The 15,960-nt window shown below is 39.2% G+C and overlaps 1 protein-coding gene across 5 annotated transcripts in view; it reads left to right on the plus strand.

Moving 5' to 3' along the window:
- Zmym2 (zinc finger MYM-type containing 2) overlaps positions 1-15,960 on the plus strand; it is an 80,885-nt gene that overhangs the window by 8,383 nt on the left and 56,542 nt on the right. For 3 of the 5 annotated variants that reach the window (XM_036198679.1, XM_036198680.1, XM_036198678.1), the window contains exon 3: positions 14,154-15,010. In XM_036198679.1, coding sequence (XP_036054572.1) covers positions 14,164-15,010 — 847 coding nt within the window. In that variant the 5' untranslated portion in view covers positions 14,154-14,163. Of the gene's footprint in view, positions 1-12,369; positions 12,387-14,153; positions 15,011-15,960 lie in introns of those variants that run through there. The other 2 variants (XM_036198677.1, XM_036198681.1) reach the window with 1 other exon arrangement.

Genomic DNA, 15,960 nt, shown 5'->3' on the forward strand with positions numbered 1-15,960 from the left:
ACCAAGCACAGGCCCATCTGCCCCAGAAATAATGGTGTGTTGCTGCCCACATTGAGCGGGGCCATCCCATGTTATTCATCAGACAATATTATTCCTTAGACATGGCACAGGCCAATCTGATTTGAGCAGTCACTCAACTGCAACTCTCACTTAATTATTCTAGGCCATGTCACATTGACAGCTGAAGCAGAGGAGGATACAGGGGATCATTATGTCTGTTTTAAGTTTCTAACAGCCTATTGAAAATTAGAATTAATAGCTTCTTTCTTTGGCCAAGAATTAGCTTTTCTTCATGTATATAAATATATGTGTTGTATGTATGTACGTGTATATTTGGTAGTGTATATGTGTGTGTACATGTGGAGGTCAAAGGTTGATGTTGAGTATCTTCAATTATTTTCTGCTATAGTTTTTTTCCTCCCCAGTTTTTCTGAGACAGGGTTTCTCAGTGTAGTTTTGGTGCCTGTCCTGGATCTTGCTCTATAGACCAGGCTGGCCTTGAACTCACAGATACCCGCTTCCTCTGCCTCCTGAGTGCTGGGATCAGAGGTGTGTGCCTCCACTGCCTGGCCTCCTCCGTAGTTTTTGAGGTAGTTTTTACTCATTTTTGGGTAGGGTAGTACTTGCTTCCCACGGAGATTGTGCTTAAAATTTAGTGTGAGGTACTTAATAAAAGCTATCAGTTAGCTGGGTGTGGTGGCACATAACATTTAATTCCAGAACTTCAGAGGCAGAGGTAGGTGGGGCTCTGAATTCTAGGCCAACCTGCTCTACCTGAGCTCCTGCTAGCCAAGGTTGTATATCGAGACCTTGTGTCAAAAGTAAATAAAAAAAAAAAAAAAAGGCATTATAAGGGGACTGGAGAGATGGCTTAGTGGTTAAGAGTGTTTCCTGCTCTTTCAGAGAACCGTACTCTATGTCATACATTGACTCTTATACAACACACATAAATAAAATCTTACCCAAAACTGTAAAAGGTAATATAAACATTTTTATCTTTATCAGTATAATAAGATAGGTACTTATTAGAGTCTAAATTTATATTTATTTAATTTTGGTTCTTACATTTTTTCTTTCTTGGTAGCTCTCTCCTTCCCCCTCCCTCCTAACAAGGTATCTCTGTGTTGTACTGGTTGTCCTGGAACTAACTCATAGACCAGGCTGGCCTTGAACTCACAGAGATTCACGCCTCCCTCTGCCTCTTGAGTGCTGGGATTAAAGGCATGTGCCCCTACCTCTCTCAGTAACTTTTTTTTTAAGTTTTAAAAAATGATTATTTTATTATTTTATGTGTATGGGTGTTTTGCCTGCATTTCTGTCTTGAGTGATGTGTGTGTCTGGTGCTAATAGAGGCCAGAAGAGGATGTCTGATTCTCTGGAACTGGAGAGTTAACAGATGTGGTGTGTTGTCCATGTGGGTGTTGTGAATAGAATCTGGATCCTCTGGAAAAGCAGCTTGGTGTTCATAGCTGCTGAGCCATCTCTGCAGCTCCCTTTGGTAGCTATTTTCAATAGTTTATGTTCACTTTTAACTGAAATGTACTTTTTTTAAAAAAAGCTTTATTTGTTACATATATAATGTTTTGTCTGCATGTATGCCTGCATGCCAGAATCACCAGATCTCATTATAGGTGGTTGTGAGCCACCATGTCGTTGCTGGGAATTAAACTCAGGACCTCTGGAAGAGCAGCCAGTGTTCTTAAACCTCTGAGCCATCTCTCCAGCTCCCATGAAATGTACTTTTGCTCCCTATTTCCTGGCATCCTACTCCTGAAGTTTATGAATCTCCAGAGTGATGTCTGTGCTAACAAGGTTTTCTGATGGCTGGCAATCCTTTGGTGGTTTCAGAATGTGGGTAGGGCAAGGGACTAGTAATTGGAAAGACTGAGATAGAAAAGGGTTAGGACTTTCCAGTCCCAAACTGTTACCTCTGAGGAAGGGCAAGAGAGTTGGTAGTTAACCTTATCATCAGTGTTCACAAGCTTCTATGAAACCTAAATGGAAAGGTTCAGAGAGCTTTTGGATAGATGAACTTTTACAGAGCCTTGGAGGATGGCACCCTAGGTGGGAGAGGCATGGGCTCTTTCCTTCTTTCTGGTTCTTTAGATCTCTTCTGTAGTCTTTAAAATATCATTTATATAAAGTAAACTGTTAAATATAAATTCCAAATTGAGTTTTATGGACATTTTTTTTTTTTTTTGAGCTGGGGATCTAACCCAGGGCCTTGCACTTGCTAGGTGAGCGCTCTACCACTGAGCTAAATCCCCAACCCCGAGTTTTATGGACATCTTTAGCAAAGTTTGGACTTATATAGATGATCTTGAGGACTCCTAGTTGAGAGCTAATTAATCAGAAACACAAGTTAAACACAAACCTATGGCTTGCAATCTGAAATGGAAGGTCTGTCAACCTATGGGATCTCATGTTGTCTCTAGATAGATGGTGTCAGAATTAAGATGAATCAGAGGTATCTTGCTGGTGTTTAGGGAAGCCCTCCTCTACATTTGGTCATAGACTTTCTGTACTGAATTTTGAGTAGGAGTATTGGAGAAACCTCAGTGTTTTTTCCCCTAATTGGTTGTCTTAGTTAGGGTTTCTATTGCTGTGAAAAGACACCATAAATAACCTTGGCAACTCTTATTAAATATGAGAATATTTAATTGGGATGGCTTCCTTAAAGTTTCAGAGGTTCAGTCCACTATCATCATGGTGGAGAGCATGGTGGCATGTAGGCAGACTTGGTGCTGGAATAATAGTTGAGAGTGCTACGTCTTGCAGGCAACAGGAAATTGACTGAGATACTGAGTGGTATCTTGAGCATAGGAAACCTCAAGGCCTGCCCCCACACTAACACATTTTTTCCAACAAAGCTATACCTCCTAATAGTGCCACTCCCTATGAACTTACAGGGGCCAGTTACATTCAAACTACCACATTGATCAGTCTGACCCCTCCCACCCCCCTGTATCTTCCACTTTTTCCTTTAAAACTTGCTGTGACAGCCTGGTGGTGGTGGCACAAAGTGAGTTACAGAACAGCCAGAGCTGTTATGTAGAGAAATTCAGACTCCCCCTCCCCCCAAAAAAATCCCGTTACATTTAAAAAATATTATTACTTAAAAAGTCTTAAGGTTGGGGTTGGGGATTTAGCTCAGTGATAGAGCGCTTGCCTAGGTTCGGTCCTCAGCTCCAGAAAAGAAAAAAAAATTCTTTTTTTTTTTTTTTTTTTTTTAAAGTTTTTCGAGACAGGGTTTCTCTGTAGCTTTGCGCCTTTCCTGGAACTCTCTTTGAAGACCAGGCTGGCCTTGAACTCACAGAGATCCGCCTGCCTCTGCCTCCTGAGTATTGGGATTTAAGGCGTGCACCACCACTGCCCGGCCGGGGAAAAAAAATTCTTAAGGTTTATTTTATTTTATTTTATTGGTTTTTTGAGACAGGGTTTCCCTGCTTTGCGCCTTTCCTGGAACTCACTTTGGAGACCAGGCTGGCGTCGAACTCACAGAGAGCTGCCTGCCTCTGCCTCCCGAGTACTGGGATTACAGGCATGTGCCACTTATTTTATGTGTATAAATGTGACTGCATGTATGTATGTATGTGCACCATGTGCGTGCGCGCGCGCGCGCGCGTGTGTGTGTGTGTGTGTGTGTGTGTGCGTGTGTTTCTCGTGGAGGCCAGAAGAAGGCATTGGGTCCTCTAGAACTGGAGTTACTGATGACTATAGGCCACTATATGGGTACTGGGAATCAAACCCAGGTCTGCAAGATTAACAAGTGATCTTAATTCATTAAGCCATCTTGAGCTTCTGTATTATTTTTGTTGTTATTATTATTATTTTTGAGACAGGGTTTCTCCATATAGTTTTGGTTATCCTGGATCTCACTTTGTAGACCAGGCTGGCTTTGAACTTACAGAGATCTGCCTGGCTCTGCCTCCCAAGTGCTGGGATTAAAGGTGTGCACCACCGCCACCTGGCTTGTTTTACTATTTTTAATTATGGGTTTTGTGCGCATGCGCGCATGTATGTTTAAGTGTGTATATGTATATGTTTGTATGTATGCCTTCACAATGCCATCAGAGGCCAGAGAAATCAAATTTGTCTGGAGCTGTTGTCATAGGCAGTTTTTAGCAGCCTGCCGTGGATGCTGGTAATTGGACTTCTGTCATCTGTTGATCTTATGTGGTTGTTCACACCTGTAGTCCTAGTACTTAGAAGGCTGAGATAAGAGAATCACCAGTGTTTAAAGCTAGTTTGGACTGTACAGTGAATTCTAGGTTAGCCTGGATAACAGAGTTAAGCCCTTTTCTCAAAAAAATATAAATAAAACAAAATATTCCTGTAAAGTTCACTAAAAAAATTTACCTTTTATATTCGTCTTTGCTGTTTGCTTTTGCTGTGGTGAAGATCAAACTCAGGACCTCATGCCTGTTAGTCAGGTACTCCACTAGTAAGCAACGTCTTCTGTCCAATTTACCTTTGTTTCTAGGAGTTCCCTATAGTAAGTACCTCATGATTGGAATCATAGTATTTTGTGTGTGTGTGTCTTTTTGTGTTGTTTGAGTTATCTCACTTAGCACAGTGTTTCAGAGTTCTATGTTGTGTGTTTCAGAATTTAATTCATTTTCAAGGCTGAGTACTATTCTAAGCCTATAGAACATTTTTGCTTTTTTATAAATTTGGTGATAGACACTGACACTGTTTCTACTTTTGGTCCTTTGTTTAGTACTATCCATTTGATTCTTTGCATTTAGTACTGTTGAGTGTGTGGTTGTGAAATGAATAAAATTGATAGCTCATACATTATCTAATTTAGAATAACTGTCAAACTTTTCCACCACGCTGTAATATTTTACAGCTAATTGGCATGCACAAAACCTCTGCTTTCAGGTCATCTTTGTTCATACTTGTTACTTTCCTTTAAAAAAAGTATTGACGGGCTAGAGATGATGGTTCAGCGATTAAGAGCTTTGGGTTTGATTTCCCAGCTCCCATATGGAAGCTCACAGCCATCTGTAACTCCTATTCCAGTGGATACTGCACTCTTCTTCTAGCCTCTAGGGGCACCAGTCATGCACATAGTGCACTGACATACTTGGAGGCAAGACACCCATACACATTAAAAAAAAAAGTCACCCCAGTGGGCGTGAGGAAGAGGATATTATATTCTCTTTCTTACTAAAGTTTAAACTTTTTTTTTTTTCTTTTGACTGGGTCCCATGTAGCCTATGCTGGCCTCAATTGCTGTGTGACTAAGGCTGTTCTTGAAGACCTGACATGCCTGCCTCTGCTTCTCAAATGCTGGGATTATAGACGTGTGTGCCCTCTCCCCTTTAACATTTTCAATTCTTATAAAAAACCCACATAATACCTCTCCTGCTGCAGAGAACACAGGGTCTTATGGAATGCTAGTTAAGCATTCTATCACTGAATTTCAGTACCTCTGGCCCTACATTTTACCCATCTTAATTCTTTTTTGAGGCAAAGTCTCACTATGTGTAGTTCTGGCAAGTCTGGAACTTGCTATATAGAACATTTCTGCTTCCTATGCATTGAAATTAAAAGTCACTATATCTAGCTTAAGAGTACAGCTCAAAACATGTAATATTGCTGGGTTGTGGTGATGCATGCCTTTGGTTCCAGTACTTGGGAGATAGAGGCAGATGGAGGCCAGTTTGAGGCCAGCTTGGTCTGAGAGTTCTAGGATAACCAGGGCCACACAGAGAAACCTTGTCTTGAAAAACTAAACCAAACCAAACTAAACCAAAACAAAACCAAAAACAACCAAGCTTGTAATCCCAACATTTAAAAGTCAGAGGCCCTAGACTGTGTAAGACCTTCTCTCCCCAAAAACAAAAGCAACGAGGGACAGACAGACAGTCAGACACTCGTTCACTCACTCACTCACTCACATGTTGCCATGCAATAGATCTTTAGAACTTTGTTTTATCTTGTAAAACCAGAACTAATATTAAACAGTTTCCCATTTACCTCTCTTGTAGCAGCCATTTTACTTTTGCTTAGATGAATCTGACCATTATAGGAGGCTCAAGTGAGATCATAGGTGGTGTGTCTTTTTTTTTTTTTTTAAGGTACTCCAGGACGTGTGCTTCTGTAACGCAACCTGAATAGTTTCCTATTTTGTAGATATTCTATATTTTGTTTATTCTTTGGTAGACATTTGGATTTCTTCAACCTCTTGGCATTTGTGAACATAGATGTACAAATGTCTTTGAGTTTCTCCCTTCTTGTCTTTTTGGACGTATATCCAGTGATACAATTGATGGATCACATAGCAATTCAGTTAAAAAAAAGTTGCTTAGAGGGGTTGGGCAGTAAGGTGGCTCAGCAGGTAAAGGTGTTTACTATTAGGATCTGCATGTTGGAAGTGGGGAACTGACTTCTCTGACTTCTGTACACACTGTATGCATGCATGTGCACACATATCCATAGACATACACACCCATGTACATGCACACTCCCATGCACACATAAGTATAATACAACTTCTAAAAAGTTGTTGAGGTTTCTTCATACCTTGAGCTTTTTTTTTCCTTCTCTTTTTTTAACATTTTTCTCTGTGTAGCCCTAGCTGTCTTGGAACTCACTTTTTAGACTAGGCTGGCCTCATACTCAGAACCACCCACCTCTGCCTCTTGAGTGCTGGGATTAAAGGCATGAGCCACACTACCCTGAGACAGATATTAAAATGTAGCTCAGGCTGGCCTGAATGTCTTGTTCATTCTTCAGAGCTGAGATTACAGATAACATACTATCCAGTTGAGATCTCTTGGTTTCATATACATTTGCCTAATGACTGATAATGTTGGACCATCTTTTGATTTGGTTATTGGTTGTTTGTATGTTTTCTGGCAAAGTGTTTTATTTAAGTATGATGTTCATTTAAAAAAAATGTTGGTATTGTGGAAATTCCACCTACCTACCTAATTACCTACCTACATTTATTTCGATGTTGATCTTTGATTTGGAGGTATTTTCCCTCTGCATTGTCTTCATTTACTTGGAAATAATAATTCTTTGCACAAATACTGTAAATCTTGAGCAGTCTAATGTTTTTTCTTTTCTTTCTTTCTTTTTTTTTGGCCAGAGCTGAGGACCAAACCCAGGGCTAAATTCCCAACCCCCTAATGTTTTTTCTTATCTGTGTTTTTGGTGTCATCTAAAAATGAATGACTATTCCAGTGGGATGAAGTTTTCTCTCTTTCTATGAGTTTTAGTTGGCTTCTATTTAGATTTTGATTGTTTTTTGAGATTTATTAATATATTGTACATGGTCTAAGTGATGGACCAGTTTTGTGAGTTTTTTTTCCTTTAGGTCATTTTTATTTTTGTTACCATATATGAAAGAAAGCACAGGACCCAGGTGTATTAATTTACCCAACATGATTTCCTCTAGTTCATCCATTTTCCTATAACTAAAAGGATCCCATTCTTCATGCTAGAACATACTCTGTGTATACCATATTCTTTATCCATTCATTTATTTATTTCTCTGTTAAGGACTTTTGGAGCTTTTTTTGTTGTTTATTTTTTGAGAAAGGGTCTCTGTAGTTCTAGCTATCCTCAAGTTTGATATACAGACCATGCTGGTCTCCAACTCACTGAGACCCTCCTTACTCTGCCTCCCAGTGTTGATGTTAAAGGCCTGTACCACCAAGCAAGGCATGGATTTGTCTTTTTAAAGATTACCATAAGTTGCCTGTAAGGTGTTTATATATTCAGGATTAAAAAAGAGTTTGGAAATGTTCCTCTTCATTATTTTTGGTTGTTGGTTATTTTGAAATGATATAGAATTCACGAGTAAAGTTATCTGCCCTAATCTTATTTTTTGCTGAGATATTTCTGATTACTGACTTACTGGCTTAATCAACTTGCCTATTTTAGATCTACTCAGATTTCATGTTTTTCCTTTGTGTGAATTTTAAGGATTTTTTTTCATTTCATCTTTGTTATCCAGTTTGGCATATAATGAATTGCTCATGGTAGTCTTTAAAAATTCTATTTCTGTAAAGTTAGTAGTTACATCCCCATTTTTAGTAATTTGAGGCTTTTTTTCTTCTCCCCAAAGAATTAGTCTTTGCTTTTGTTTTTCTATTTTAATGTTATTTATTTCTACTTAAAATTTTTTTTCCTTCCATTATGAATTTAGGCTTAGTTTGTCCCCGTTTTATGTTGCTGTTTCTTTTGTCCTTATTTATTTAAAAGGTTTTGTTGTTATTTTGTTTTAATAGACAAAGTCTCATGTAGCCCAGGCTGGCCTTAAGCCATATTACATATAGTAATAAAATACTTCCATATCCTTTAAACCTGAATTGTCTTTAACATGGAATTTAAATTAAATTAATGGGAAGATAGGCAGTCACTAAAGCTAAGTTTCATGATACATAGCTTTGCTTATTCTGACAACAGAGGTAGAGTAAAATTTAGAATGAAGGTCTTCCATTCACAAAGCCCTGGGATGATTTTATGAATTCTTCCTTTTGGTTTTTTGAGACAGGGTTTGCCTATGTAGTTTGGTGCTTATCCTGGATCTGGATCTCTGTAGACCAGGCTGGCCTTGAACTTAAAGAGATATGCCTACCTTGGCCTCCCAAGTGCTGGGATTAAAGGCGTCCCCCCACCCCCCACCGCCTGGCATGAATTCTTAATTGGTGGGAATCTTCAAGTTTATTTGTGTATAGCCACTGTATTACCACTGTAAATCTAGTAGCACAGCTGAACACTCATGTTATGTTCAGCTGTAAAGTTTTGATTTCTTGACCAGTTAACAGTTGCTCAGTCTGTGCTTTTTCTCTATGTTTTGGAATAAAGTTTCTGACCATCAACTATATGTTTTTCTATGCTACGTCTTTTTTTCTTTTGTTTTTTTCAAGACAGGATTTCTCTCGGTAGCCCTAGCTGTACTGGAACTAGCTTTATAGGCTAGGTTGGCCTTACTTGACAGCTTCTGCCTCCCAGTGCTGGGATTAAAGGCATGTGCCACCACTGCCCAGTTATTTGGAATACTTTTTTCTTAAGCTTTTGTTTTCTTTTTCAAGTTGGAATATTGTTCCTTACAAACATGCTGCTCTTCAGTTTCACTAAACAGCTGCCATTTCAGTTACTTCTATTTTTTTTTTTTTTCAGTATTATATCCAGATCATCTCACTGGTTGTCCATTAGCTCTCTAGATACTTGTCTCAAAATTGTTCATTTTAAGTCTCAAAACATTCTGATTTTCTTTTAGAGGAGTATGCAGGTTTTTGTTCTCTCCATGAATTTGTCTGTTTTCTTGTGGGAGTCCCATAAGTATTAAGAGCCATGGCTGATTTCTTGTTGCTTTGTTGCTGTTTTGTGTTGTGCTTTGGTTTTTGTTTGTTTTTAGACTAGGTTTCACTATGTAGTCCTAGGTATCCTTGAACTTGCATTATAGACCAGGCGGGTCTCAGACTCACAAAAATCTGCCCAATTCCTTTCCTGCATGCTGGTGTTGAAGATGTGGGTGGGCCTAACCAAGCCCGGCTCTCTGACTGCTTCTTTAAGCTCATAGATCCTTGGTACTACTTCACTCCTTGTCACTTGTTGAGGTCATACATCAGCAGTGCGCTGTCACGATCACTCTGTCAGAAGGGTCTTAGCATTAGCAAATGCTTTCTCAGTTGTGCAGCTCACTTCCAAAGGAATACCTCAGTTCCCAAAAGAAGAGGTCACTGCTAGGTACCAGGTCAAGGAGGTTTCCACTTACTCATTCTTTTCCTAGTCCTGAGCTTACAACTGAGACTTGAATGCCTAAGTCAAAGACAGTGCCTTTGTTTTACTTTTTAATACAAGACCCCAGTGCCAGGGTCGCTTGCCTTCTCATTATGTTCTGGGATTACAAATGGGTGCTTCTGCCCCTGGTTTATGTCATGATAGGGATCTGAACCCAGGATTTTGTGCATGCTAGGCAAACAGTCTGCCAACTGAGCTACATCTTCATACCTCTTTCTGTTTTAATAAACTTAAATTTGGGGCTGGAGAAATAGTTCAGAGGTTAAGAGCACTGGCTACTCTTCCAGAGGTTCTGAGTTCCATTCCCAGCAACCACATGATGGCTCACAACCATCTATAATGAGATCTGGTGCCCTCTTCTGGCATGCAGGCAGAACATTTATTATGTGTACATAATAAATAAATCTTTAAAAAAACTTAAATTTATAGCCAGACATGATAGCTTACACCTGTAATCCTAGCACTTGGGAGGATAAGGCAGGAGGATTGCCACAAGTTCAAGGCTATCTTGAGTTACATATTGAGTACCTGGCCAGCTAGGACTACATAATTAGGCCCTATCTCAAACGTAAAAGCCAAGTTCCCCCTAAATTAGCTTAAAAAAATGAAAATCATGTGATCTAAAAATTAAGATTATGATAAACGGTGAACACATTCTCTACCCTGTCACCTATTAATCGAAGTGATACTTACATGTATGTCCTCCATCCTAGTAGCTCTTTGTACTTTATGGGTTTTTTTTTTTTTTGTTTTTTGTTTTTTGTTTTTCGAGACAGGGTTTCTCTGTGTAGCATTGTGCCTTTCCTGGAAAGGTAGCCCAGGCTGGTCTCAAACTCAGAGATCCGCCTGGCTCTGCCTCCCAAGTACTGGTATTAAAGGCATGCACCACTACTGCCCGGCTGTATTTTATGGTTTTAAGCCAGGCTTTTAAGATTTACACAGCCAGGGGCTGGGATGATGGCTCAGATGAAAAAATGGTTACTGCACAAGCATTAGGACCTGAGTTCAAGCACCCATGTAATTACAGAAGCTGTGTGTGGTGGTACATGTCTGTCATCCTAGCAGTGGAGAAGTAGAGACAGCAGGATCTCTGAAACTTGCTAGCCAGTCAGTCTAGTTAATTTGGTGAGCTCCAGGTTAAGCAAGAGATTCTGTGTGGTGGTGGCAGCGGCGCACGCCTTTAATCCCAGCACTCAGTTGATTTTTTTTATTTTTTTTTATTTTTTTTTTTTATTCAGCTGTCCATTATTCTTGGCTGTGTATATGTGGCTTCATCTTGGCATCCCGTTCTTCTCTACATCCCTCTATTAAATGCCAGTCTACTATTGAGAGGGGTGAGCTTAGTTATTCTTCAAGAATAACTGCTTCATCTGCTGTTCCATTGCACATCAGAAGTCATCAGCCCACTCCCTGTTCAGCTGCCTTCGAAGAAAAGGGCACAGTACCTTTTCCAGATTGCAAAGGCCATTCACTTCAGGGATGGTGCCATATTGTCCTGGCTTCAGAAGATGCCTTTTGTTAAAGCCACAACCACACTTGTTTTGGCAAGAATCGGTAGTCCTTTGTTTCATGTCCTGTCTGTCCTGTTTGTCAGCAGTTGATTTGAGGATACTTTATTGTCCAGTGGCTAATTTTTGCCACAATGAAAGTTAACTCCATATGCAGTTTCTTCAATGCCCATATTTTCTCTGAAGTAGATTGGTACTATCAGGAGCTGACATGTCAAAGCAAAAAAGGAGGAGGCAGAGCCAAGCGGATCTCTGAGTTCAAGGCCAGCCTAGTCTACAGAGTGAAATCTAGGACAGTCTCCAAAGCTACACAGAGAAACCCTGTCTTGAAAAACAAAACAAAACAAAACAAAAACAAAACAAAAATTAAGGTGGAAAGTGTTGGAGAGATGACTCAGTGGTTAAGAGTGCTTCTTGTTCTTCTAGAAGACTTGAGTTTGTTCCTAGCACCCACTCTGAGCAGCTTACAACTGCCTGTAATTCCAGCTCTGGGGATCTAATGCCCTCTCTTGGCCTCTATGGATATCTACACATATGTGACATGCACTTAGTACATACACACATAAATAAAATAAAACTAAACCTTAATTAAAAAAAATAAGGTAAAGAGCTGTGTTAGGGTTTCTATTGCTGTGAAGAGACACCATGAACATGGCAAGTCTTACAAAGGAAAACATTTAACTGGGGTGGTTTAGTCCATTATCATCATGGTGAGGACACAGCAGCATGAAGGCAGACATGGTGCTGGAGCTGAGAGTCCTACATCTTGATTGCAGGAAGTGAACTCAGTCACTGGGTATGGCTTGAGCATAGATGAGACCTCAAAGCATGCCTCCAACAAGGCCATACCTCCTAATAGTATCCCTCTCCATGAGCTTATGGGGGCTAATTACATTCAAATAAGAGCCATTGAAGAATAAATGCATGCTGACTTCTGGCCTCTGTGCACATGTGCATGCATGCCTATATATGTGTATACTTATGAATGTGCATACACACATACACAAATAATACCTGTATATCTGTTGTCTCTTTAGGTAGCTTCCTCTGAAAATAAAATTGCCATCTATAAATCATTTCAACTTCTGTCATGTCTACAAATCTACCTAGAGTGTAAGCTCTCTATTTTTTTTCCCCCTCAGCTTGGACCACTGATCTCTCATTTCTAAGATCTCAAGATTTCTTGAGAATTAGTAATGCTATCTTTTGTGTATACAATCTCATCTCCAGTATGTATTCAAGAATTGTTTTTTTCTTTTATTAGCTCTGCCTTCTCTTTTTGGCTTCAACATGAGCATTATGTTAGGTATTTAGAGAATTTTAATTGGAGCTGGATGTGGTGGGGTGGCTCATGCCAGCTATAAACCAGTATTTGAGGCTGAGACAGGAGGATTGCCATGATTTGAGACTAGATTGGGTTACATAGTGAAAGCCTTTCTAAAAATAACAACAAATGAGCAGAAATAGTTGAATGTAGCAGAGCATTGGAAGGCCATGGGCTCTTGAGTTTAGAGGCTTGTGTTTTCATACTGTATACTTGAACAAACTAGCTTATCTAAGTTACAATTTTTGAGAGAGAGAAGGAGAGTATTTGCTTGTGTGTGTGTGTGTGTGTGTGTGTGTGTGTGTGTGTGTGTGTGTGTGTCTTTGGGTGTATAAATTTTACTATTATATGTATGTCTGCATCATGTATATTCCTGATGCCCATGGAGGCCAGAAGAAACCATCTGATTCCCTAGAGTTAAAGATGGTTGAGCACGTGGGTACTGAGAATTAGACCTAGATCCTCTGTAAAAACCGTCAGTAAATTGCTGAGCCACCTCTCCAATCCCTAAGCTACAATTCCTTCCTTTATCGGGGATTGGAGGTGGTTTAGAGACAGGGTTTCTCTCTGTAGCCCTGGCTGTCCTGGAACTTGCTCTGTAGACAAAGCTGGCCTTGAACTCAGTGATCTGCCTGCCCCTGATCTTAGTGCTGGGATTAAAGGTGTGTGCCACCACTGCCTGGCCTTCCTTTATATATAAAGATAGGGTTTTATTGTGTAGTTCTGGCTGGCCTGGACCATTATGTAAAAGCAGGTTGGTCTGGAACTCCACCTGCCTTGGCTTGGAATTAAAGGCCTGTACAATGTCTGGCTTGCAATTTCTTAATTATTAACATAGGATACAAATTACATCTAGAGTAAAAGGTTGTTTGGGAGATGATTGAACAGAGAAGTGGATTATATGGGTTTCCTATGGCTGCTGCAACAAACTATAATAAACTTCGTAGCTTAAAACAACAGAAATTTAACCTGATAGTTTTGGGGGCCAGAAATGTGGAATCCATTTCACTCGGATCAGATTAAGGTGTCAGCAGTACCACACTTCTTAGGACCTGCCAACTTACTTTCTTTTCCCCCAAACCCCTGTCAACTTTCTTAAACTGGGTGGTTGTGAAAAATTTGTTAACAGCAAAATGAATGTTTCTGAATGTCCAAAGACCAAAAATTAACAGTGAGTTCCAGGTTCAGTGAAAGATTCCATCTTAAAAAAAAAAAAAGAAAAAGAAAAAATAGAGAACAATAGAGGATGATACCTGATGTTGACCTCTTACTTTCATATTATCATGTTAGTTTTGGATTTTCTGTTGACACTTATTGTTGGGTAAACTTTATAGAGTAAATAGTGTGTATCTCTAGAAAGAAAACCGGAGTGTAGTACACATGATTACTGAGGACCAGCTATTTTCCTTGTTCTCATGCATGTAGCTATATGGATATGTAAAAAATGCAATGTTTGAGACCACAGAAGGTAATTACAGCAGTCTTACAACAGAAAATAAGTGCTTCTTTAAAAATCAGGTCACATATTCACATATATATTTCATTTCCCTGAACAGGTTCTTTGGCATGGACACAAGTTCAGTGGGAACATTGGAATTGACTGATCAAACTCCTGTTTTATTAGGAAGTACAGCCATGGCAACTAGTCTCACGAACGTAGGAAATTCATTTAGTGGCCCACCGAATCCTTTAGTGTCTAGATCTAGTAAGTTTCAGAATTCATCAGTGGAAGATGATGATGACGTTGTTTTTATTGAACCTGTACAACCTCCTCCATCTTCTGCACCTTCGGTTGCCGAACAAAGAAGCGTAACATTTACATCTTCAAAAAATGAAGAACTACAAGGAAATGATCCCAAAGTCCTTCCTTCCTCGAAAGAGTTGGCTTCTCAGAAGGGCAGTGTAAGTGAGACAATTGTCATTGATGATGAAGAGGACATGGAGACAAATCAAGGGCAAGAGAAGAATTCCTCAAATTTTATTGAAAGAAGACCTTCTGAAACTAAAACCAGAACGAATGATGTGGATTTCTCTACTTCCACTTTTTCAAGAAGTAAGGTAAACACAGGAATGGGTAATAGTGGTATTACCACAGAACCAGACTCTGAAATTCAGATTGCTAATGTTACAACCTTAGAGACGGGCGTAAGCTCTGTGAGTGATGGCCAGCTAGAAAATACTGACGGGAGAGATATGAACTTAATGATTACTCATGTAACATCACTGCATAATACCACCCTGGGAGATGTCTCTAACGGACTCCAGTCAAGTAACCTTGGTGTTAATATACAAACATACACCCCATCTTTAACTTCACAGACCAAGTCTGGAGTAGGACCTTTTAATCCTGGTAGGATGAATGTTGCAGGAGATGTGTTTCAGAATGGAGAGTCTGCACCGCATCATAATCCTGGTAAGTAGTGATACTCTACTTCATGCAAATGAACTTAATAATATGTCTGATCCTTTTTTCATTGTAATAAGAGGTGTTGCTTTGTATAATATCTTCATATAGAAAATGTTTTCATTCTGTTGACATTAAAGCTTGAAATTTTAATGAGTTGTAAAACAATGTATAGGATTTGTGAAGTAGAATATTAATAGCAGTTTGATTTTATGTTTAGTGGACTAAAAATAATGTGTAGCTATAGCATCTTGTCATTGATTTTTGCTAATATGCATTAATGTTTGAATATATAAATTAAAAGAAAAAGATAAATAATATCCTGGAAAATGTTATATGATTGCACTTATATTCTCTTTTTCTGCATATTTTCCACATTTTAATTAAAGAATTGACTAAGGTATCCTTTTATTTCTTATCTTTTGAAGAACGCCAAATACATTGTTTTTTATTTTTAAACTATTTTAAGGGATGATTGACACGCACACATTTACTATATTCTACTCAATGACTTTGAGGTCCTTGTGGTTTGTCTGCTTGTTATTTTTGTTCTTTTGAGCCAGGGTCTCACTGTGTATCCTTGACTGGCCTGGAACTTGCTATGTAAACCAGGCTGACCTTGAACTCAGAGGTCTGCTTGCCTCTGTCTCCAAAGTGCTGGGATTAAAGTGTGTGACAGTACACTTGCCTTGTGTTTGGTTTTGATTGCCTGTCTACGTTGGTTTTTTATTTTATTTTACTTTTTTCCAGTGTTTTCAATCAGCACTTCGTTTATTATCATTTTTGAAAGTTGATATGGTTCTTGACTGTTGGATCTTCCTTTCTGTGAGCTTCTTTGCTCATTGAAAAATAGTAAAATACAGAGATTGTAGTAATTCTGGCCTTAGCTGGGTGTGGTGGCACATACTTGTACTTCCAGCACTTGAGAGATGAAGCACTTGAGAGATCAGGAATTCAAA

Source organism: Onychomys torridus, chromosome 9, assembly GCF_903995425.1.
Source record: "Onychomys torridus chromosome 9, mOncTor1.1, whole genome shotgun sequence".
NCBI classification, from domain to species: Eukaryota; Metazoa; Chordata; class Mammalia; order Rodentia; family Cricetidae; genus Onychomys; species Onychomys torridus.